We start from the raw sequence: 23,382 nt of genomic DNA, 5'->3' as shown, positions 1-23,382 counted from the left end.
CTTAGGAGTAGGCAAAACGCATGTCAGAAGAGCTGATGCTTTCCCTGTGGCTATTTAGGAAGGGAACTTGGTTAGGTTACAAGTTTCTTATAAACATGCCATAGTTGATTCCTTGGATCTAATGGTTGCTTTTTTCAAAGCAGAGAAAAAAGATACTGAGGAAAGTCTGAGCATTCAAAAGGTTCTAGTGGTAGTCACCATATTTCAGCGGATCTAGTCATTGCTTGGGAACTTTTTGTATGTCTATAGGTCTATCATAGACAAAGAAACGAGGTATACACATAAATTTAAAATCTTTATCCAAGGAATTAAAAACAAACAGGAAAGGGAAAGGGAGAGAAGATTAGAATTCATGCATTTCTTCTTGTCACCATGATAGGCAAAGAAGTGATTGTACCGATAACATGCACTCTATTTGTCACACATTCAGACATGAGTTCTATCATTAAGGTATGTTGTTAAGAGCACCATTTTATTCCTGTCTTAGTCAGAGGAGGATTAGGAAGGAACAGGAGGAATAATAAGATGATTTTGCAATATTGCTGATCATGTCAAGGATAACCAGCGGTATTTGTAAAATGCCACAACATCAAACAGCCACATTTTCTCAGCTTACTAGATGCGAATAGACCCTTGTGATGCTTATAAATTCATCCAATTATAAAGCACTATCCTCCTGGACATTATACCGTTGGAATTTAAATATGCTCCAACAGTCAATTCTCCATGCCTATCTTTCTTGAAATCTGATACTGATTTATCACATTTACAAATAAGGCTAGGCTGCTTCCTTTGCCCTTAGACTGTATAAGCCCTTTCTAGTTTTAACAGAAAGATATTCATCAGAAAAGGGAACTAAAAGATGAGTATATTCATCTTGTACTCCAAAGCCTTGCTATTAAAAGACCAAAGAAACAGACTTTTCTTTCCAAAGTATACGTAAAAATAATTTTAAAATAAGAAAATAGTTGCATGTTTTTCTCATGTGAAAGGACTAAATAACGCATGACTTTAATCATGCTCAGGCAGAGCATGCAACATGCACGCATACACATACTCACACAAACACAAAACAAGCATCAATTCATATGTGTATTGAGACAGTAGCAGGAAGAACAGCCACTGTAATGGGTGGAAGATAGCACTGTAATGGAAAATAGGGTTTACTCTAATTATCATACTTCTAATCTGCCCATTAACCCAATTCTTGGGGCAGATCACAGAAGTGCTATTTTTCTCCCTCCAGCCAGTCTCTGGAGCAAAAGGGGAAGAAAACTAACTCATTGAATTGTTCTCTTGTTTAGCTTCAAATGGCAGTTACTAGTATCTAGGACTTGGAATGGGACAACTCACCACAGCCAAATGGCCACAGCTAACTCACCATGGCCAACTTTCCATAGAACAATTCAACTGTTAAATTTAATTATTTAAAATATTTTTAAAAAATATTTTAATTTTTCTCATTCACATTTCATTCTGTTCCTCCTTTGGCATCCTTTCTTTAATGATTATATTCAATCATTTCTTCAATATTAGTGTAAACTCTTGTTGCACAGCAAATTGTCCCGTGATGAATTGCTCATGGAAAGTTGTCCCACGGTGAGTTGGCTATGGCAAGTTGGCCGTGGGGGGAGCTGTCTTAGATCCTCTAGGGCTTGTTTTTTGTTCATTGCAGCATGCTGCAAACAAGATCCGACCTCATTAGTAACAGCAATGGGTCTGTTTCCAAAATGGAAGTCCACTTAGGGAGGGAGGTATTGCCTGGAAGAACCATTCCTGATAAACTTTGCCCACACAGAAATAAAAGAACTGTCATAAGTTTTGAATCTTGTTTTTGGGTCATTGAAACTAAATAAGCCTAAATATCAAGAGACCCAAACAAAACTAATATTGAATATGAGAAGCATCATCAAACTACTGGAGTTACTTTTATTATTATTTATTTAAAGCTTTACTTATATCCTTCAACCAAAAAATTTAACCACTTATCAAAAAAGTCACATGATGATATTTCACCTCAAGTTAACATAATCATTTCTAAATTGGGAACTTTTCCTTAACATAAGAGGAATTGTTTAACTTGTGCACACACTCTCTCTCTCTCTTCAGCTATCTGTAGAACTATTTCTAATGATCAAAATCTATTTCTAATGATCAAAAATCTATTCATCTAAATATACTTCCTTCTCTTATGACAACTATATTAATGCTTCTAGGTACTGCAAGACTGGAACACAGTCTTTAAAAACAAACTACAAATAGGAATTAACAAATTAACAAATACTGATTAACAAATACTGGTTTGTGATTTAAGAAATAATGGTTTGTGATTAACAAATACTGGTTTGTGATTAACAAATACTAGTTTGTGAAAAGCACAATGTTTTTCAGACTGAATTAGGGCAGATTGAAAATAATATTACCAACAGATATGAAACTTTCCCCCAATCCCAGTGCAGTGCCTCTTACAGTATGACTTGGCAGTGCAAGTATATGAGCAAATGGGACGGTTAGTTTCACAAGTGTTGAGCTGTCCCATATACAATGGAGTGACCAATCGGGAGTAAAACATAAGGAAAGGACTGGGGAAAAGGTGGAAGGGAAGTTCCAAGCTTACCTCATAGACCTGAAAATAAAAAAGTGTTGTAGATCAGCATTGAAGGAAGAAAAGGGAAAAAAACAGTAGAGCAAGACTTAATCATGCACTCAGCTCAGAGCTCCCTGCCCAGAAGAAGCAGGGATGTCCAGCATACAGAGGTAGAACAGACTCTTATCCAGTCTTCCTAAAGGGAAGACACACATACTGGGTGTTAGATCTGGAGGAGTGGGCGCAATAACAGAGACGAGGCATCTATAGTGACTCAACTCAACTCTTTAATAGTGACTTCAGAACAGAACAACAACTAGGGCAACAGCAGCTCTTTTATAGAGCTGGCTGCTGTCACAACAACCAATGAAATTGAATTAACCTCTCTAAAAGCGTCCAATCAGAGACGGCCCACTGTCAGCCAATCAGGTCAGCCAGAGGTGGCCAATCACGATTCGCTTATCCGCGGGCCAATCAGAAGTGCAGGATTACAAGCCTGCTGCTAGTATGGTTATTGATGAATGAGTTTGCTTAGTTCGTAACACTGGGCAGAGAGCTGGCAGTATATAGCTCTCCTTGGAAGAGTGGGAAATACCAGAGCTGTAAGGGTAACATACAGGAAAATAAGGACTCACATTAGAAGCACAAATAGTGACTTGTCATGCAAAAGAAAGAAAGAAAGAAAGAAACAGTTGTGAAGAATTAAGCATTCTAATGCTTCTAATAATTGCACATTATTCTCTGTCTCAGAATGTTTCACTTCAATTACTTTTCTTTTTTTCTTTTTAAAGAGGAGCCTAATAACTGAGACTTTTCTGTTCTATGTTCTGGCTCAAAACAAGTGGTTGGAATGAGAACAGAAAAACATCAAAGAATTAAAAGATAGAGATGGGATTGAGTGGGCAGAAAAAAAGGCATATTGGGTACCTTTTAAGTGCATGTGTTTGTTTTTAATAAAAATCCATAATGAAATGGACATCACTTCCCTTGATCTGCTAGGCCATCATAATTAAATATTATTGGTGTATACTTCATAGGCCATTGCTTAGCAGTGGATGAATTCCACCTGTAGCAAGCAATTTTACGTTTGAATTCAAGAACAAAATGCAAACTAAATTCTGTCCGAAATATTTTTTCCAAGCAGGTATAGCTATTGCTATAGGTAAGAATCCTGGAATAACCATGATTGTCATTCTATTACCTATTCTGACAAAACACTACAGGATTTCATATTCACAAACTGTAGAAGTAAACTTAATTTCCTTGGCTTCACTTGTATCTTGACCTACCCAGCTTTTCTTCTTCTTCTTCTTGGCATCTGAATCTTTGCCACTACCAATGCTAGAATGGCTGGTGATGCTATTCAGGCTGGATATACTATCTGATGAGTTTTGCCTCTTGATTCGTAGTTCTGGACAATAAGGAAAAGAAAAGACCCATTCAGAATGTGCTTATAGACTTGTGCGATACTTTTGCATCATTGCATTCCCTTCAGCTTTCAGACTCAACTTCAAACTATGTTAAGTATAAAAACACAGACATATATTAAATAGAAAAACAAGGAAGCACAGTTTTAAAAATCCCATCTCTCTTCTGTAGTCTGTTTCCATTAATTTAATAATATCTCAGAAAGGTTAGAATTCTGCATGAAAAGCAATCAGCTTGTTTATCTAAAAGATACTAACTCAGACTCAGAATAGGGAAGTGGAGAATACTAGGGAAAGAGATGGATAAGTGCAATACGCATTCAATACCAAGAATTGGTTGCCTATATTTAGAGAAAGATGCATATTGCTTTCCCTCTGCTTAGTAGATTCGGGCATTGACCGATGCTGACACACACAAATATACACCAAATCTATCATGGAGAAGATGCAGATAAAAATATTATGAGCATCAACCGTTGTCCTCACCTTTGGGTGTAATATCAGTTCCATTCAGGGCCCCTTGGATAACAGCCTGGGCTTCTGAATTCTTCTTCTTCAAGAAATCAATAGTTTCCCGCAAATCCAACAACTCAGTGTCCTGAAAGACATTGTGTAAATGTATTAATGTCTTGGGTTTTATGCTTTCACTAGGAATTCTTATGAGTAATATTAGGGAAAATCATTTTTTTCCCTAATCCTTATATTCCAAACAGTATAAAGAAGCTGCATCTTTCCAGGATTTTAATTTCTCAAAACAATACCAGCCTAATGTTTCTTTCAGGGAAGAATGGTTCAACTTTCTGAAGATAGTGTCCTAGATTTTGAGGTAGATATCTATCAGTAAAACAGCTAATTAAGCATGAGAAAAGGATTACTATACCTATTGTACTTCTTTTTCTGTCTTTTAAAGAGACATAAATAACAGTAACATGACTGTGGCAAAAACTCATCAAAAACATAAATGATTACATCCTGTAGACTGCCTAACCGTATTCCAAGAAGCTGGGGAAAAATGGAAAAGTATCTAGTATTAAAAAAGCAAGGCGGAAATCAATTTGATAAATTTATTGCCAAATTGCATGCATTGATCTCCTGAGTTGTAAATTGTGTCATCAAGTGGCAGTATCTGAATGACTCTAGTTAATCTTGAAAAAGCTTTGTAGAGACACACCTGATAGGAAAAATCCCAGGGCTACAGATTGGACTGGAAATTGGGAGGGGGAAAACACAGAAGACCACTTCCATATTGTGGCCCAAAATACAACACAATTATCCATACAATTGCTAGGAGTCAAATCTGACTCAAGGTAAATCTGACTCAAGGTTTTTATATACTTAGTAATTCACCCCATTGAAGAAGTATAAACAAATGCCTGACACTGGAAAACAAATTATTATTTAAACAAAGCCGAAAGTTTTATGATCCAAGTCTCTAGACCCAGAAGCAGAGGTGGTTTTCTTTCCTATACTGGAAGTTTTTGCTTTCAGCTGAACTTATATGATCCTATTGCCTAATATCAATTCCCAAGAGAACTAAATAATAATTATAATTTTCTGCTTCTTCTTTCACCATCTACAATCCTGAGAGGTTAAAAAAAACCCTGTTCTTGAACAGGAAAGCTAAAGTGACTTCTTACTGCTCCTCTTCTCTGATCTAATGACTCACCTTTTCTTCTGCAGTCTCTGCCAAATGCCGCAGACGGGATGTCATGTTTACTAGACTTTGTTCGAATGCTGCTACTAAGTTAGCCTGGTAAGATAAAGAAGAGCCAATTTTAGTCACAACCCAATCAAAGTACATAAAATAATACCAAGGTCATGGTTTGACAAACTTTTTACCAGCAGGGAATGAAAACTAGTTCCAAACTTCTGAACCTATAACTAAGAGGAGTAAAAATGTGCTTCTCGTAGATTAAAAGCTCTGACTCTCTCTATTATTTACCTCCCATAGCTAGTTCTGAGCTGCAAATAGTATGACAGTCAATGAATGTTGGCTTCTTTCAAAGATGCTTCAGGCACTGGCTTCCAGGTGTGGATCTAGACAGGTTAGATGTCCCTACAAGCATCTGTTTGAGTAGGGACATCAGTGTGAGAAAGACTGGTCAACAGATGGGAAGTTCTAACTAATGAAATTTTCTCTGGGGAAAGAGAGATCAAGAGATGATCCACTTGTGTTCTGGATAGCTAATCTGCTCAAAACCACTATGCAACCTCTGTGGACATTTGACCTGCAAAAGCCGTAGCTTCTTAAGCACTTCTGGATGTATATTAATTTACAACTTGAGAGAGATCTTACCAATATGAAAGAATAAAGACGCTTGATGAGTAGCTTTGTTTTTTGGAATAGTGCATCCAGTTTTGGTCACTATGATATAAAAAAGGCTATTGAGACATTAGAATGAATGCAGAGAAGAGCAACAAAGATGATTAGGTGACTAGAGCTAAAACATATGAAGAACAGTTGCAGGAATTGGGTATATCTAATCTAATTAAAAAATGGACTGGGGTGACATGATAGTAGGGTTCCAATATTTTAGGGCCTGTCATAAGGAAGAGGGGTTCAACCTATTTTCCAAAGCACCTGAAGGCAGTACATGAAGCAATGAATGGAAACTAATCAAGGAGAGAACCAACTTAGAACTAAGGAGAAATTTCCTGACATACCTCCAAGGTCCCTTCCAACTGTTATTCTGTTAAACTATCTTAAAGAATTTAGACTTAAAAACAAAAAGCTTAACAAGACTGTGATTTAAGAATGTTTGGAACAAATAAAAAAGGACAGCAATTTTAGAAAACTAGAAGAACATTCTTTTGTTTGATAAAAGTGCCTTTGAAAATAGTAAAATTAACTAGACAATCAGACTGGACCTTCTTGGGAATGTTGATTGTTTAGTATTAAGGAAAGTAGGTACTTGGTAGATTTTATGAAATAAGATAAGGGTAATATGAGCCTTAGAGTATGACTGTGGTTACAAAGAGCTAATTGAGACTAAAAGTGCTAAAGACTGAGAAAAACAAAACAGGAAGATTACTTTCAACCTAGTAATTGACATACTTTTACTTTTGGCCATAAATATTACAATGACAACCACAGGAAAAGAAGCAAAAATAGGAATGAAAAGGAGGGATTCATTACAGATAAGGCCAGATTTATGGCAGAAAATTTGGCAAGAGAATGACTGAAACAGTTGCCAATAGTTTGGATGCTTTTAAAAAGGAAATGGAAGAAAGATTTGCAGAGATAAAAATGAATATGAAAGATGATATTCAGAAGATTAAAGAATCTGTAGAACAATTGTCTGGAGATGTAAAACAAATTAATGATAAAATAGAAATTGTGGAAAGTCAGACCGAAGTTGTAAGAGTAGAAGAAAGATTTGGATATAACCTGGGATTACTGGAACTGAGAGAAAAACAATTTTGTTTAAAATTTAGAGCAATTCCAGAAGACCATAGGGAAGATATCAAAACAATATTTCCAGGATCAGCTTCCAGAATGAATGAATATAACCCAACATTTCAAAAGTTTCAAAGATGCTGTACTAGTGGAAGAATAGAAGGCCAAGAGAGGGTGCTATTGCTACATGACAGACACAAAAGCTTAATATCTTTTCTAATGTTCAGTGATAATTTACCGCGGTTGTGCAGCAATACAATCCCGTTAGAACTCTGGAGTACATGGTTCATTTGTTTAGAACAGCTAAGCTTTGCTAGGATGCCCAGAAACTCTAGGGAAAATTGAACTTTCATTCTTTTATTTCTTTTATTTTGCCTAAACTACTTATGAATACAATAGGAACGTAAGCGTATAATTGGTTAGTCTTGAAATTTAAAAAAGCATTTAGATTCCATGGAAGGAGGACACATTATGCTGCTGCACCAATTTGGCTACTCACATTGGCTGAGAGCTGGGTTGTCAGTGTGGCTACTTTCTCTTGGGATGATTCCAATTCACGGCGCAGTTTGCGGATTTGCTAAAGGAGAAAGAGGAAAAAAGGCAGGAAAGTTAGGAAGCAGGAGAATTGCTGGCTCTCCACCAAAGGTCAAGAGCAGATTAGCAGTGGAAAGTAAAGTGAGGGTCTTACTGTACCTCTGACTGCATCCTCTCCTCAGCCTGGCAGCACATAATGGGGTAGGGGAGAGACAGAGAGGCAGGCAGTTAGGGTGAAAGTAATAGAGGCATTCCCAGGCAATACAAGTGATCAGGCATTCCCAGGCAACACAAATGACCAGCCATGCAAAGAACCCAGCATATGCACAGACATTTCTCTATTTTGCTGTCATTCCTCTGCCTCCTCTTCTCATTATACCTTATAATTTATGGCAATACTGCAAAGTATAGTGCTATGCAATGCTACTGTTCCCAATGGTGACAAGTGCCAAACCCTCAGTCAACTTTGCCTACACTTTCTCTTGGAAAGACTGTAGCTAGAGATCACCCACAGGGGAAGGGGGAAACGCAGAGAAAGTGAAAGATGGCACAGAGTATATGATGAAGGGAGCACAGCTTACTGAGGAATAAGTTGACGAAGCACTGGAGGCCAGGGACAGCACAGATCCATGAACTGTAATCAAGAGAGAAAGAGAGAAACTGGTCACAAAGTTTCTTCAACTGCCTTTCAGGTGGATTATTATTGGCCACCAAGTGATCCAGTAGGAGTAGTAAATATGAAATATGGTGAGAGGAGGTAAGATGGCAGTTTGCAAGGGGAGGGGAGGAAGGAGTGAGTCAACAACATCAAGAGTTCACATGATGGCTAATATGGGAAATCGGATCAGAAAACAGAGGCAGCAATTATTATTATTATTTTACTTCTGAATGCTTGGCTACAAGGTTTCCCTGATGAAAACATTAAGTTTTTGGTGTTTCATGCTTTTTCTTAGAGTAGGAGTTTTTACTTAAGTTAAGATATAAACCCCAAAGTATAGATGCCAAAGTAGAAGTTATGCTTTTCATGCAACTACAGAACCAGAAATACAAAACCATACTGATATCCAGATGGTTATAGACAATCCCTCATTGCAACCTCATCCCCATATCTACTGTGAAAATTGGTACTTTATCACCGCTTGGCAGCAGTGTGGTCTTCTTTATAGCAAGGGTCCCCAACCCCCGGGGCATGGCCCACTACCGGGAGCCATGGTCTATTTGGAAACAGGCCACATGAACAGCGGGCCAGCGCACATGCACGTGTGCACAAGTCAAGCGGTACACACATGCGCATACACCCTGGCCTACTGCTCGCAAGGCCGTTCTCCTCTCCCTCCCCCTAGCTGGGCCACCAAGCTGCCAACTGGGGGCCGCTGCTTTATAGTAAAGTGTTCTGGACCATCTGGAAGTGCTAGATATCCCATTTAAAATATAATTTAAAAAGGGAGAAGAACCAGTAATAAACCTAGAAACCAGCTGTGGCTCATGCAAGGCTGATATAACTGCGATTCCTTACTACCAAATCCTAGCTGATGATACTGGACATGCATGCATAACTAAGAAATCGGATCATTAGATTATTTTAATCCCTTGCTCTATTTTGCTGCCCCATAAACAAAATAACAATTGTAACGACCACTCCCTGCACTGCCACCTGTCAGCACAGCTTGTACTCTTGAGAAATTCTGATGTGCAGAATTACTCCAACTATATCCTTGCATCGTTACTATGGAAAAGATTCTTATCCTCCCAGCTGGGTGCAGGACTCTCACCATCATCCACAGGGTCGCGGAAGGAGCCCGAGCGGATCATGCCCTTGGGTCGATCTGCCAAGGAGAGGGTGCTGCCCATGGGGGAGGCGTTGTAGAGCTCGAAGGTGGAGTCATGGGTGGGAATGCTGTTAGAACGGGTGATCCTTGGGGTGTTGGCTGCCGTGGGACTCACTGCAGGAGAAGGGGGCAGGGAGAAGAGGGGAGTCAGAGCAGCTCAAAGCTAGGGATGGGGTCTAGGAAGCAAGGAGCACTCTATGTGGGCTAGCAGCCAGGATCGAGGTGGAGAAAGATAAGGACAAGTTAAATGTGCATCACACCTTGCATAAGATCTTTTATAGTTGCATCAGTTTTACTAGTTTGACTTGGGTTGTTATGGTGACTTGGGAGAATATTTGACTCTCAAGCCTATTTAAATGTGAAATAATTTTAATTGACTGAAGCCCATTGACAGATAGTACAGACTACCCAGTACCTGTTAATAAATTCCCATTTTAAAAACTTTAAAATAATAAATTTATTGCATCAACAACAAAATTGCAAAGGTAAAAAATAAACTGCATTTTTTTATTAAATGGGAGAGGCAAAGAAGATGCAACAATAAATAATATGTGTACAAAGGAGCCTAAGCCTATGGTGTAGAATATTTCATTATCATTCTTTAAATCTTATTACCTTTATCCCTAATTGGAGAACTGAATTTGCTCAAATTTATCAGGAGGCTGATTTATCTGGCTGCCCAACTCATACACTGTGACTTTGGGTTTGGGTGGCTTACAACGTTATTCCATATTCTTAGCTGCTTGTGTGCTCTTAGCAATTCAGTAGGCATAAACTAAAGAAACCTTGATCTGTAATCTAAAACAGAGAATCAGTTTGGCATAAGTGGTTAAGGTTCCAGGCTAGAAACCAGGAGACTGTGAGTCCCAGGAAACTGGTTTTGTTGGTGCAATAGGTTGAAAAGTCAGATATAAAAAACATTTGGTTTAAAATTAGTTTAGTCACATGGGGGAGCTTCCAAAAGCTTGCTTCAAAAAAAATGAAGCTTTACTTCCAAAATGTCAGTGTTTCCTATGGGTGACAACTCTGAGCTCATTCTTGATGAGCAAGTTGAAATTCATAGCAGCCGATCACGTTGCAATTTGTAAGGCATTAATAATATTCTCTCATGATGCCCAGAGCCTCAATGCAAAGTAGGTGTAACATTTGTTTTGATGCTTATTTCTTCCTCACCTAATCTCATTTTGACACAAGCACACCAACAGTTCAAGTCTCATCTTAGCCATAAAAGCCAAATGGGTGAATTTGGGCCACTCTTTCTTAGCCCAACCAACCTATTTGGTTGTTGTTGTGGGGAAAATAGGAGGAGGAAGTTGTGTGGGATATGTTTGCCACCTTGAGTTATTTGTAAAAACAAAACAAAACCAAGGGCAGGATACACATTTTTAAAAATAAAATAAAATAAATCAAAACTTTTGTTTAACCTGGACTAAATTACTTATTTATGAGGTTGAAAAGTGCAATGTCATGTGACTTATGCTAACTATTGACTTATGATGGCAGTTGTTGTTGATAAGCAAATCTTGCAGTTCTTAGATGTGATGTCATGTAATCATCATTTGTGACCTCCTGTTAGCTTCCCAATTGACACTGCTTATCGGAAACTGACAGTGAAGATCGCGAATGGCAATCATGGGATGCTGTGGCCATTGAAGTTGCACACCAGTTGCCCAACACTGGAATCATGATCACATGACCTCTGGGTTGCTGCAACTATGAAGACTGGTTGTATTTCTCCTTGTTCAGCACCATTGTTACTTCACAATAGTTGCTGCATGAGTGATTGTTAAATAAATAGACTGCCTGTCTATTCTTCAAGCATTTTATTATTACTGCTTTCCCCCCTTATTTGTAAATTTACTACTGCAAATGAAGTCATGCTTGGTCACTAAAGATTCAGGGAGATACTCATTGCTATTTTTTCTGGAAATTAAAAGGTAAGTTCAGGCTTACTCAATAACCTGTGTAGCAAACAGGGTTTTGGGAAATCACAGAAATATAGTCCTTCCATATCATCAGGAATATAGGAGGGAGGAGTTGCAGAAGTTTCCATGTGAGGTTTCACCTTAATCATTGTCCCATCCAATTTCTATAAGCTATTCAAGCTATCGCTAAAATTTCTTGCAAGGCATTTTTCTGATATGAGGCCATTTTTGGATTGTGGGTAGGTTAGAAAGGTGCTAGAAAGAAGAAAATTAAGGAATAGAATTTGAAAAGTGGTATAGCTTCTGTTGGATTATACTGATTTAGAACAATTGACCTCTAAGGTTTCCTCTTCTAAAAAAGCAAAACAAAAGGTGACTAACCAATATTTGTGACTGGAGTTTTCCCAACCAGTGGCATGGAGAGAGCAGGAGGAGAGGGTAGTTCAGAGGCATCGTCCGATTCTTGCATTCCTCCAATTGTATGTGAGTGTCGCCTTTCCTTGGTCTCTTCCGGGGGCTGGATTTGATACCTGCCATAACCAAGAGACAGAGAGGGGATTAAATGAAAGGAAGTAATTTGAAAAGTGCCACAACAATGCAGTTTAACATAATTAATTTAGCCAGTTCCTATTGCATTAGGCAGTTTTCTTTTAAAACAACTCTCTTCTTGCAAATGTATTCATTTATCGCATTTCTATACCATCTGTCTCATTTAAGTGACTCAGGGTGGTTTACAATAAAAAGAATTTTAAAAAAATTAAATTAAAAATTAAATTAAAATCACTGCTCTATCTCTATGGGGGATTATTGAAATCTAATGGTGCAATTTTTATATTCAAAGAAATCAGTTTAAAAGAATAGACTGTAATCTAAAATTATAAAATATAGGTAAAGGTAAAGGTTTCCCTTGCACATATGTGTTAGTCATTTCCAGCTCTAGGGGGTGGTGCGCATCTCTGTTACAAAACCAAAAAGCCAGCGCTGTCTGAAGACGTCTCCGTGGTCATGTGGCCGGCATGACTAAACGCTGAAGGCGTACGGCACGCTGTTACCTTCCCACCAAAGTGGTCCCTATTTTTATACTTGCATTTTTTCCATGCTTTCGAACTGCTAGGTTGGCAGAAGCTGGGACAAGTAACGGGAGCTTACTCTGTTACATGATGCTAGGGATTTGAACCACCGAATGCTGGCCTTTCTGATCGACAAGCTCAGCATCTTAGCCACTGAGCCACCATGTCTGCTTTGGGAGAATTTAATAGGTCCTAATTCTAGAATTATGTTAAGGAAGTATGGCTTATAGGAAGATAATAAGCTTTTTGGTATTTTCTTATGGATGCTGGATATGTCATCATCATTATCCAAGATATCATTCTCAAAGGAATTTTATGAAAAGAGAAAAATCAGGATTAGAGTTATAATACTTATCAATACAACGATGCTAAAGTAAGCCAACTTACTGGGTCACAGTTCATATAATTATTCTAATATATATTTGAACTCAACAACAGAAAGAAGTATTTTTATTGCTATGCACTTGTAAACTGAAGTTTTAACTTTTTTTAAAAAAAGTCTTACAATTCACTTAAAAATATATTTTTTGAAAAACCATTTCAATAATGCAATGACATTTCAATTGCAGCTTTCAGAAAAATAACAAAAGACATATGGTCAGAGAAATATCAGAATCTATCCAGTAAAATCAATGAGAGTTGTTAATCATGGCTATTCAATGAGTTCAATGCAACTTGATGTAATCTATTACAGTTGGAATTGTATATCAGATATGATCAAGAACAGAGTCAAGAAGTCAAGCTGTAACCAGACCTCCAGTGTTATACAATTTGAACAGAAAAAGAGTGGACTATAATTATAAATTACCATCGTGAATTGATTTGCTATGGCCTTCTGACTTTCCAATGCTGTAGAATTTCATTTGTTGCTTAAGTAATGACTATGCAACTGTTATACAGCTTTGGGATGAGATAAACTCACACTTTCTTTGATCTTTTTTCACTATCATAAGTATAGGAAGTTAGACATTTTTTACTGTTTTACTGGTAATAAATAATAGGTAACACAATTACCTCAGTCCCTTCTTGGGTAACGTATTCCGGTCACGGTTAGAGCTGCAGGAAGAAAAATGAGCAGTAGTGCTTGTTCATTATTTGCTTGAATCCAGCTATGGTTCCTGATAAGCAGTAAACTGATCGTGAATTTTGGGGAATAGATCCAATCAGGCTTCACACAAGCCCAGAGTCTGTATTTGCACCAGCTGAGCCACTGCAACTTTGCCATGTATGCAAACAAAAAAATTATGAGCTAAAAATTATGGTGGGTTTTAAAGGGTTTCTTCCTGCATTGGAATGTTATAATCTTTTTTCATCTTTTCATCTTACTTTTTAATTAGATTAAAGGTAAAAACTCCCATAAGCTGAACCTGGTAGAATGTGCAAATGAAGCATATCCTTGTGATTTGTTTGGCTGTGTGGAAGTGATTTAAACTTGCAGTTTCTTACATGACTTTTTTTTTCACTTTCAGGTCTAGCTGAAAGCCTTGGTATTCCTCAATTTGTAACTGGTTGTTTAATGACAATTTGAAGTTATGATGGCTTGGAAAGAATGCTTTACACTCTGTAAAAAACTTCTGGCCATCATAAAATATTGCATCACTCCAGCTCCAGTCACATGACCATGATCTGCTCTCTGCTGCCTTCTCCAGAAAGTCAATGGGGAAGCTGGCAGGTTGCAAGCTATTGCAACCTGCCAGACATTTCCCCTCCCCTCCATGCGTGGAGAGGGTGGAGTGAGAAATTCTTTGTTGGACTGCAGAAATAAAGTTTGGATCTTCAGAATCTCAGTTTGAGTTCCTTTCTACATATGGAGTAGTGGGGAGAAACTCCTGCACAATGCAGGAGAGGTGAAGATGGGATCTTTGTGAACTCTGCCTCATCTCTCTATTGCAGTGCATGAAGTCCCTTCCATGCAAGGAGAAAAGCTGCCCGCCCTCCTTTGGAGGCAGCTCTCTTATTCTGTCCAATTAATGACATATATATAGTTGCTCAATGACTGCAACTGGGAGAGCTGAAATTGAAGTTACTGAGCAAAGCAGTCACGTAGGTTCTGTCTTAACAATCACTTTATTCTATGACAGATTCCAGCCCCAACTGTGGTCACAAGTTGAGGACTACCTATAGCCTCTCATCCAAGTCTTATTCAGGTCTGATCTTGCTTCACTTTTACCAGATTAACCAAGATGGGTAAGTGGTGCCACCTATTTATGAACTTATCTATTTCTATTTGTATCCAGCCTTTATTATTTTTATAAATAACTTCAAGGTAGTGAACACATCCAACACACCTTCCACCTCTAATTTACCCACAAGTGAGTTGGGCTGAGAGTAACTGGCTGAAAGTCACCCATGGCTAAGGTGAAAGGTCTCTTTCTAAAAGTTCTTATGGAACTCTATCATGAAAAATGTTCTCCCCATAGCAAAGGTAACCCATTTCTCTTCCTTTACCTTTCCAGGTGTGTAATTCTTGGGCTCCCAGTCCAGGCCATCTCACTGGACTCTTCCTCAGCAGCAACAGGAGGTGTAGAGGCAGTGGTAGGTGCAGCAGTGCTGCCTACAGAGAAGGCATTGTGGAGGTTCATAGGCATCTGTAAGGATTCCATGCTCCTGTGCAATCCAGAAAGCTTGGAGTACATGCAGGTTTCCTTGGGGATGCTGTAGCCCCCCATGAGCTCCAGGCCCTGGGAGAAGCTAGCAGAATTAATGTTAAGGACTGGAGCAGGGCTTGGTGTGAAGCATGACGTGAGATGGGTGCCCACATTTACAGTCGCTGGGTGTGACTCTTGCAGTTTACCACTGTGCATCTGATGGAGATCGTTTGAAGAAGGGAGATCTAGACTGTTAGAGTTCACCTTGTCCAAGTTTGCCAAAGAAGGGGCTTTTACATAGCTTTTGGCAGCTGACCTACAAAAGAGGAGAACAGTATTAGGACAAAGTTTGGTATAGTGCGGAGGTCTCCAAACTTGGCAACTTTAAGACTTGTGGACTTCAACTCCCAGAATTCCTCAGCCAGCTATGCTATGCTGGCTGAGGAATTCTGGGAGTTGAAGTCCACAAGTCTTAAAGTTGCCAAGTTTGGAGACCCCTGGTATAGTGTCTGACATTGCATGCCATGATCACTTAATGTATTGTGAAAACATTATATCTAGCACAAGTACATTAAACATTTTAATATGATAGAGAGAACAACAACACTCATATAGGAATCAAATGCATCAACTTCACTATCCTGTTGATTTGGGAATATCAGGATCATAGCATATTTCAGCAACTGAAGAAAGTTTCCTTTCTGGAGATATTCCCATTCCCTCAAGTCGTCCCGGTGCAATCAGGACTCAAACCAGATACTGAGTAATACTTTAAAAAAATTAAGGGTTCACACAGAAGAATTCAAACTATTAGGCAGGGGTGTCAAACTTGCAGTGTCATGTTGTCATCATGTGAGATACCGTAACTCCCCCCCCTTCGTAAACCGGGGTGGGCGTGGCCAGCACGTGACATATCTGGCCCACAGTCCACGAGTTTGACACCCTTGCTATATAGCAATTTAGTTCTGAACATATAATCACAGAAAAACTACAGAAACCTGCTTTTTCGGTCAGGCCTTTGGTTCATTTAACTTAATACTATTAACACAATACAAATAGCACTAATTGGCAAAAGCCTGCCAGAGTTTCAGGCAGAAATATTACACACTCTTAAAGATTCTGAGAGATTACACCTTGAGTTTAAGTTGCTTACAATATTTGCTTGGCAATATATAAAATGAAATATGCTCTAATTAATAGTGTGGCTAGATATTCTTATAATATCTGCATTTATGAAATGCACTGCTTGAACAGAAAGCAGAGGTGGAATTCAGCAGGTTCTGATCAGTTCTGGAGAACCGGTAGTGGAAATTTTGAGTAGTTCGGAGAACCGGCAAATACCAGCTCTGACTGGAGAGTTTACAGTATCTTTCCCTGCCACGCCCACCAAGCCATGCCCACAGAACCGATAATAAAAATTTTTGAATCCCACCACTGACAGAAAGCAACAATTCAGTTTTGCAAGGTATTAAAAAGTGAAATGAAAGAATTAGTTGTGTATTTGAACTATGGAATGAAGAGATAGAATATCCTATTTTGGAGATTCAGTGGTTCCAGTTCTTTAAAAATGTCACATATACTTATGATATATAATTGAAATTCATAAGAAAATGATATTTCATGCTTATTAGACCTCTCCAAGTGTTCAAAATATCAGATTCTTATGCTGGATATAGGAAATATTTATCTTGTTTCTTATATAAATGCCTTTGATTTTTTTCATAAATGAAAAACATCACCTTATATCTCATTGTATTATTTTTAGTCCTATGGCGACTCTTACTGAGTTTTCTTGTAATTTTGTTTTGATCAAGAATATTAAAATATAGTTTCTCAGTTTTGTGTTACCTGAAAAGTTCCTCAAACTCTTTATACAAATCATTTATGTAAGTATTAAAAATAACCAAAACCTATTAAATTTCACTTGATACCTTAAATCACATTTCATAAAAAAACAACTAATGAGCAATGTTTAGAATTTAGAAACTGGCCCAGATTCGATCTTGCAATCTTTAGAATGCTTGTTCAGGGAATCTATGGATCCACCTAACAGACATGCCACCTAGGCCATATTTATCATCTTCATCAAAACATCATATGTATTTTGTCTGATGCTTTGTTCTACTCATGGCACTCCAGACTCCACCATTTTATTCCCACAGTATTCTTGAATTAGAAAAAACACAAAACAAAGCACTAATCAAAATGACTTTTCCCCCCTACTAACTAAATAACAAAAGTAAGCTCACTTTGTCTCCAATATGACAGGAAAGAATTATTGTGACTGGCAGACCATGAACTGTAGTACTATCCAAGAGCGGAAGGAATTATTCACTTGTTTTCATATTTAAAATCTCCTTTACAAGCATAAATAATTGCACAGCTATAATTAATTGTAATTACATAACTGCCCTTACATAAATAATTGTGAACTGAAGCATCTTATTTTCTTCAAAACTGCTGTTCCTACCTGAGAGGTGTTGGCGGCAGCTCAGACTCTTTTGCAGGGATCTGGTGGCCACTTGAAGCTTTTGGGGTGCTTTCAGGGGAGCCCATGCTCTTGAGTGAGACAGAGTCAGAGTCTAGTGCCACTGCTTTGGCTTTGGCCTTCTCCTTCTCCCTGTCAGTCTGATTCACCGGCCCTGGAGTGCTCCGACTTGCCCCTATTTTAGAGGGTTCCTTGAGGCGTGAAACGGAAATACCCCCCTTGGCACTGAGGAGGCTGGGATCAATGTTGCTGCTGACAGGACGTGGGCCGTTTCGTCCACCAGTGACACTCATGGAGCTAGATTTGGCAGGGCGTGGCAGGCTCCGGTACTGGATGTTGGTACGGGCCCCTGGTGCCATAAACCCTGGCTCCCCTGCATTGGAAACATCCAAGCTGGTTTTCCTGCCATTGATGGGTTTCACAGGGATACTGGAGTTCTTCTGGATCTTGCCAAGTGTGGCTGAGCCACCGGCTTGCATCACTGTAGCAGTACCCGTAGCAGGAGGGGTTTTTTTGTTGTAACCAAAGGAGCCAGCTGTGGTGGTTCGTGTAAGCCCAGAGGGAGGCTTCTTGGCATCTGATAGCCGATCTCGGCCAGCATCAGAAGATGAGCGCTGCAGGCCAGAATTTTTCACAAACAGTTTGTTTTTGTCTGTTGCTTTTGCTTCAGGCTTACCTGAGAGAGGGAAGGATTGATCAGGAAACAGCATTTGGAATAGATACAGAAAAAGATGTGCCTTTACACAGATCTTTGGATAATAAAAATAAGTTATTTCTATTTTATTAGAAATCTTATTATTACATATTTTCCATACATACACACATACATTTATACATACATACATGTGTATATGTGTGCGTATATATATCTATACACGCATACACACTGTATGTATGTTTGTGTATATCTATCTATCTCTATCTCTTTATCTATCTCTATTATCTCTTCCTCTATCTCTCCTGCCTTTATTATTTTTAAGACATAGAACAGAGGAAGGAAGGATCTTAGAGGTCATCTAGTCCAACCCCCTGCTCGAGCAGGAGACTCTATTCCAAATATTAGCCCCTATCTAGGATTGGACTCATAGCCTCCTGATTGTGAGGCGAGAGCTCCACCTCTAGGCCACCGCACTGGACTTACTTTACTTTTACGAATCTCAAGGCAGCAAACATGTCCAACACACCTTCCTCCTCCTCTTTTCCCCACAACAACTCTGTGAGGTAAGTTGGTCTGAGAGTGACTGGCCCAAGACCACCCAGCTGGATTTCATGTCATGGCCAAGATGGAACTTTGAACTCAGTCTTTCGCTTTCTAGCCAGGTGCCTTAAAAACTAGACCAAACTTACTCTTAGCCTGAGTCTAATTTTGTCCATTGGCCATCCCTCCAGATAACCAAAACCGGCAGTCCCTTTTCATTCCCAAAGCCCCATTCCACAATATGATCCTAATCCATAGTCATGGCATGTCATCAAAAAACCTGATATTAGTTTGGTGAAGTGGTTAAAACGTCGGGCTAGAAACTGAGAGTTTTAGACCTGCCATAGCCAGAAAGCTAGGTGGGTAACCTCCAGTGAGTCACATTCTCTCTTTCCTAGGAAGGAGGCATTGCAAACCATTTCTGAAAAATCTTGCCAAGGTTTTGGCAAGGACTTGTCCAGGCAGTCCTTGCAAGGACTTGTCCAGGCAGTCTCCGAGAATTGGACACATTTGAACGGGAAAAAAATACTTAGATGTAGTAATTGTTGCAATTGCAACATTTTTGTTCAGAATAGCTTTTTTCATTCTGGTGCCCTTGGATTTCTACTGCCCTAATCCTTCAACCATAATACTCAGTTGCCATGCTGCCTAAAAGATAATAAGGAATAGAAGGTTAAAGAATGTAGTAAGAAGGTGGATTCCCAGGCAAAGGAGTGTGTGAGAAAGAGGATGAAGACAGCCCTTCTCTAATAATTTACAGACTATACACTGTGTTGTAAATGCAGACAGTAAACTGCTTAGTTTGGCAAAATTCCGTCTAGAGATGTGACAAAAGAACTAAGCTTGGAAGGATCTCCACATGTTACTTTTGATTTGAGGCTTGACTTAGTCTTAAACATCTGAAGAACTTCAAATTGGAGGTAGGTGGTTTAAAAGTTCCTAATAGATACAACATAACTGAATAGTTACTGAGGAACAACTACAGATTCAATAAAATATTTCTGGCCTTATTAGCACCCAAGAAATAGTCATGCACTCCTGCTTGGACTCTGTAGAAAAATGGGAAGCAAATACAAAGTGTAACAATATAGTTTCCAAGGACAATCTCACCTGCCACTTTAAGAGTCTGGGCTGTGTGAGTAATGGGGGAGGTCACTGCCACAGGTGGTGCTTTGCCCTTCTTCAAGGAGCCTGGTGGGCCCAAACTAACAGGCTTTTTCAGCTCCCCCCCTTTGGCAGGAGCTTCATCACAGCTTTCAGAACGTTCTCGTCGCCACTTGGAGGAACTGTGCTCCATTTTCAGGCTCCCACTGTCATAATCCATCTTCTTCTGGGTCTTCTCCTCTGGTTCACCATACCAGTTCAGCCCACTCTCTGCCAATGACCGTTTCTCAGAATCTGTGCGTAGCTGCAGGGCAGAAAACACCGTCAATTGGAAATTTCAGCCTTTCCTTCTGTGATGCTCCCAGAGATTATCATCTGTCTGGTTCAGAAATACTATGACTTGGTGGCAAAAAGTCATAGGCCCTCGCTTCTATATTTCAAAATAATCCTCTTCACAGTGGGCATGCCAAGGGATTGCCTGCATCTAAAGCACATATTTCAGTGCTCAGATGCAGCCTTTATACTATCAAAGCTGCTAAAGCCTTTGAAAGCACTGATTTTGAGGAAGAGGGGTCTGCAGAGGTCTTGTTTTGAAAGGCATATAGGCCCCTCATGCATTAAGAGACAGAATTCAGAGCAAGCACTTAGTATTTGCCAGATTTATATTCTTATCCATTACAACAGGCAGCACAACAAATTAGATGAATATGCACTGAAATGGTTCTGCTGAAGTCAGTGTGGCCTACATCATGCAAGGTTAATATTAATCTTAATGATTTTAATGCAACTACTGTAACTGTAGTTAAATTCAGATCCAATCCAGTATTTTAAGAAAAGATGCACAGATGAAAGAAAAATTTAAAAAATTCCCCTCCAAATTATTTCACAACAAATTAAACTTTTTCAATGGCAACTATGTTAACAGTAATAGAAATTAAAGAACAATGAATTCTGCATATATATATATATAAGCCTGATGATGGCAGATGAGATTCTGCTGAAACGTTGCTACAACTTTAAAGAACTACAATGATGGGAAAATACCGAACCAAGCAGACACCATACATGTAAGTACCCACGAAACTTAGAAAACATATATATACATATATATATATATATATATATATATATATATATATATATATATATATATATATATATATATATATATATATATAAAAAGAAAAAAGGGGGAAATGATATTAAACTTACAAAATTGAAATACTGTAAAAACAACAGATAATCTAAAGATACAATAGTTAATACTACTTCAAATTATATAAAGGAGAAGATATTCTCCTGGCAAAAATTGGTGAATATTTGAAGAAACGAAATTTACCAATGATCACAGAAAAACAGAAACAATTAATAACTGACCTATTACAATAAGGAATTTTGTGAAGTTATAAAAAAGGGCAAAATTGGGAAAGACCAGTTTGCCAGCCTCTTATTATAAATATTTTGATGCTGAATCATTACAATTATTGCAAAACACAATAAATTCTATTTTGCAAACTGGAAACATACAGATAGTTGGATGTAAGCTGATACAGCATTAATACCTAAAGAAGCTCAAGACTTGACATCACCAAAAATTATTACCTGATATCATTATTGAATAAATTATTTTAAATTATTTACAATGATTTTAGCTGAAAGAATGAAGATAGTTTTATAGAACTTTATTCATGAAAATCAATATGGTTTTTACCTAAAAGACAGCTAAGGGATAATTATTAGAAATACATTGGATATTCTGGAACACTTGGAACAACATAATGTTGCTTTTCAGAAGTATTTCCAAAAGCCCCCCTGCGATGGTTGGGTAAGAAGACAGACAGACAGACAGAGAGACAGACAGACAGACAGACAGTATTTTTGAGCACCATAATTTTTGGTCTACCTACCGCTATGGCAGAGTTCCTGCGGGAAGCCGTGGGGGTAGAAGGCAGGGAATTGAGTGACGAACTAGCATTGAATTCTTCTGAACTGAGATTGTCTGAGGCATCACTGAGGCCACTGCTGATGGAACTACTTTCATCCCAACTGGAAGTCAGAGAAAAGATAAATGATTAGCAACATTTAGCACAGAGGTTCTGCTTATATAATCAAATTCATCTTCCCCACTCAATAACATCCTGGAAGAGAAACCAAGGAATATCAACTAACAATTGCAAAATAATAAATTGATCTGCAAACCGGATATTCCGTCCTACTTCCTAAAACAAAAGCAAAGATGAAGTAGTAAGATTGGACTGTAATTGTTTAGTTTCATTAAAATCACCCAGTATGAGCCAAATCTTAGTAATTAGTCCAAAGAAAAAGTTGCCAAAGACATTGAATGTCCCAGGCCAAAGAGCTTGTGCTCTGGATCAACTGTGTTTCACCTGGTGCTTCCACAAATATTGGATTTCAGTTCCAATAATTCCCAGCCGGCAAATATTATGAGTTGGGATTATAGGAGTTAGTCCAACACATCTGGAAGGCATGACTCTAAGGAAGGCCATTCCAGACTATTTTATGTATAGATTCATTGGACCTTAGCATTTCTTTACTAACTTAGCTAAGGTAGGCCAAACAATGGTAAGTAGGTTGCTAGTTTCCATTATTTCCACTATTCATCTAGGAGGGGCAAAGATGATTCAAAATGCCAACTCATGCTCTATCTATAGAATAGAATAGAATAGAATAGAATAGAATTCTTTATTGGCCAAGTGTGATTGGACACACAAGGAATTTGTCTTGGTGCAAATGTATGGTATATATAATGTATAGTATATATAAAAGAAATGATACATACATCAAGAGTCAACAACACTTAATGATAACCATAGGGTACAATAAGCAATCAAATCATACTAGGAAACAGTCAATATAAATCGTAAGTATACAAGCGACAAATTTACAGTCATACAGTTACAAGTGGAAGTGGATGGGTGATAAGGAGTGATGAGAAGATTAATAGTAATAGTAGTGCAGACTTTGTAATAGTTGAACAGTGTTGAGGGAATTATTTGTTTAGCAGAGCGATGACTTTCGGGGGAAAACTGTATACACACACACACACACAGACAGACATAACTAATAAGGCAAATTTAATCTGGTTTGATTACATTGCAGTAATTATCATAGCAATTTAATCACTAATGCAGACAGAAAGCAAAGAAATCCTATCTAAAAATGAGAAACAGCAAGTGGGAGGAAGATGATGAGGAACTGTTGCCAATCTTCCCAC

The 23,382-nt window shown here is 38.4% G+C and overlaps 1 protein-coding gene across 16 annotated transcripts in view; it reads right to left on the bottom strand.

Annotated features, from left to right (window-relative positions):
• NAV1 (neuron navigator 1) overlaps positions 1-23,382 on the bottom strand; it is a 262,874-nt gene that overhangs the window by 25,347 nt on the left and 214,145 nt on the right. For 6 of the 16 annotated variants that reach the window (XM_026680885.2, XM_026680886.2, XM_087962426.1 and 3 more), the window contains 13 exons: positions 22,055-22,193; positions 20,154-20,451; positions 17,828-18,521; positions 15,218-15,673; positions 13,784-13,825; positions 12,081-12,229; positions 9,718-9,888; positions 8,527-8,579; positions 8,105-8,128; positions 7,911-7,988; positions 5,681-5,764; positions 4,501-4,612; positions 3,877-3,998 (listed from right to left, as the gene is read on the bottom strand). In XM_026680885.2, coding sequence (XP_026536670.1) covers positions 3,877-3,998; positions 4,501-4,612; positions 5,681-5,764; positions 7,911-7,988; positions 8,105-8,128; positions 8,527-8,579; positions 9,718-9,888; positions 12,081-12,229; positions 13,784-13,825; positions 15,218-15,673; positions 17,828-18,521; positions 20,154-20,451; positions 22,055-22,193 — 2,422 coding nt within the window. The remainder of the gene's footprint in view (positions 1-3,876; positions 3,999-4,500; positions 4,613-5,680; positions 5,765-7,910; positions 7,989-8,104; positions 8,129-8,526; positions 8,580-9,717; positions 9,889-12,080; positions 12,230-13,783; positions 13,826-15,217; positions 15,674-17,827; positions 18,522-20,153; positions 20,452-22,054; positions 22,194-23,382) is intronic. The other 10 variants (XM_087962421.1, XM_087962429.1, XM_087962431.1 and 7 more) reach the window with 4 other exon arrangements.

This window comes from Notechis scutatus, chromosome 3, assembly GCF_049901735.1.
Source record: "Notechis scutatus isolate UNSWTSFEM ecotype Mainland chromosome 3, rNotScu1.2, whole genome shotgun sequence".
Lineage (NCBI taxonomy): Eukaryota > Metazoa > Chordata > Lepidosauria > Squamata > Elapidae > Notechis > Notechis scutatus.
The sequence above is the reverse complement of the archived record's forward strand: the minus strand, read 5'-3'. Positions and strand labels throughout refer to the sequence as shown.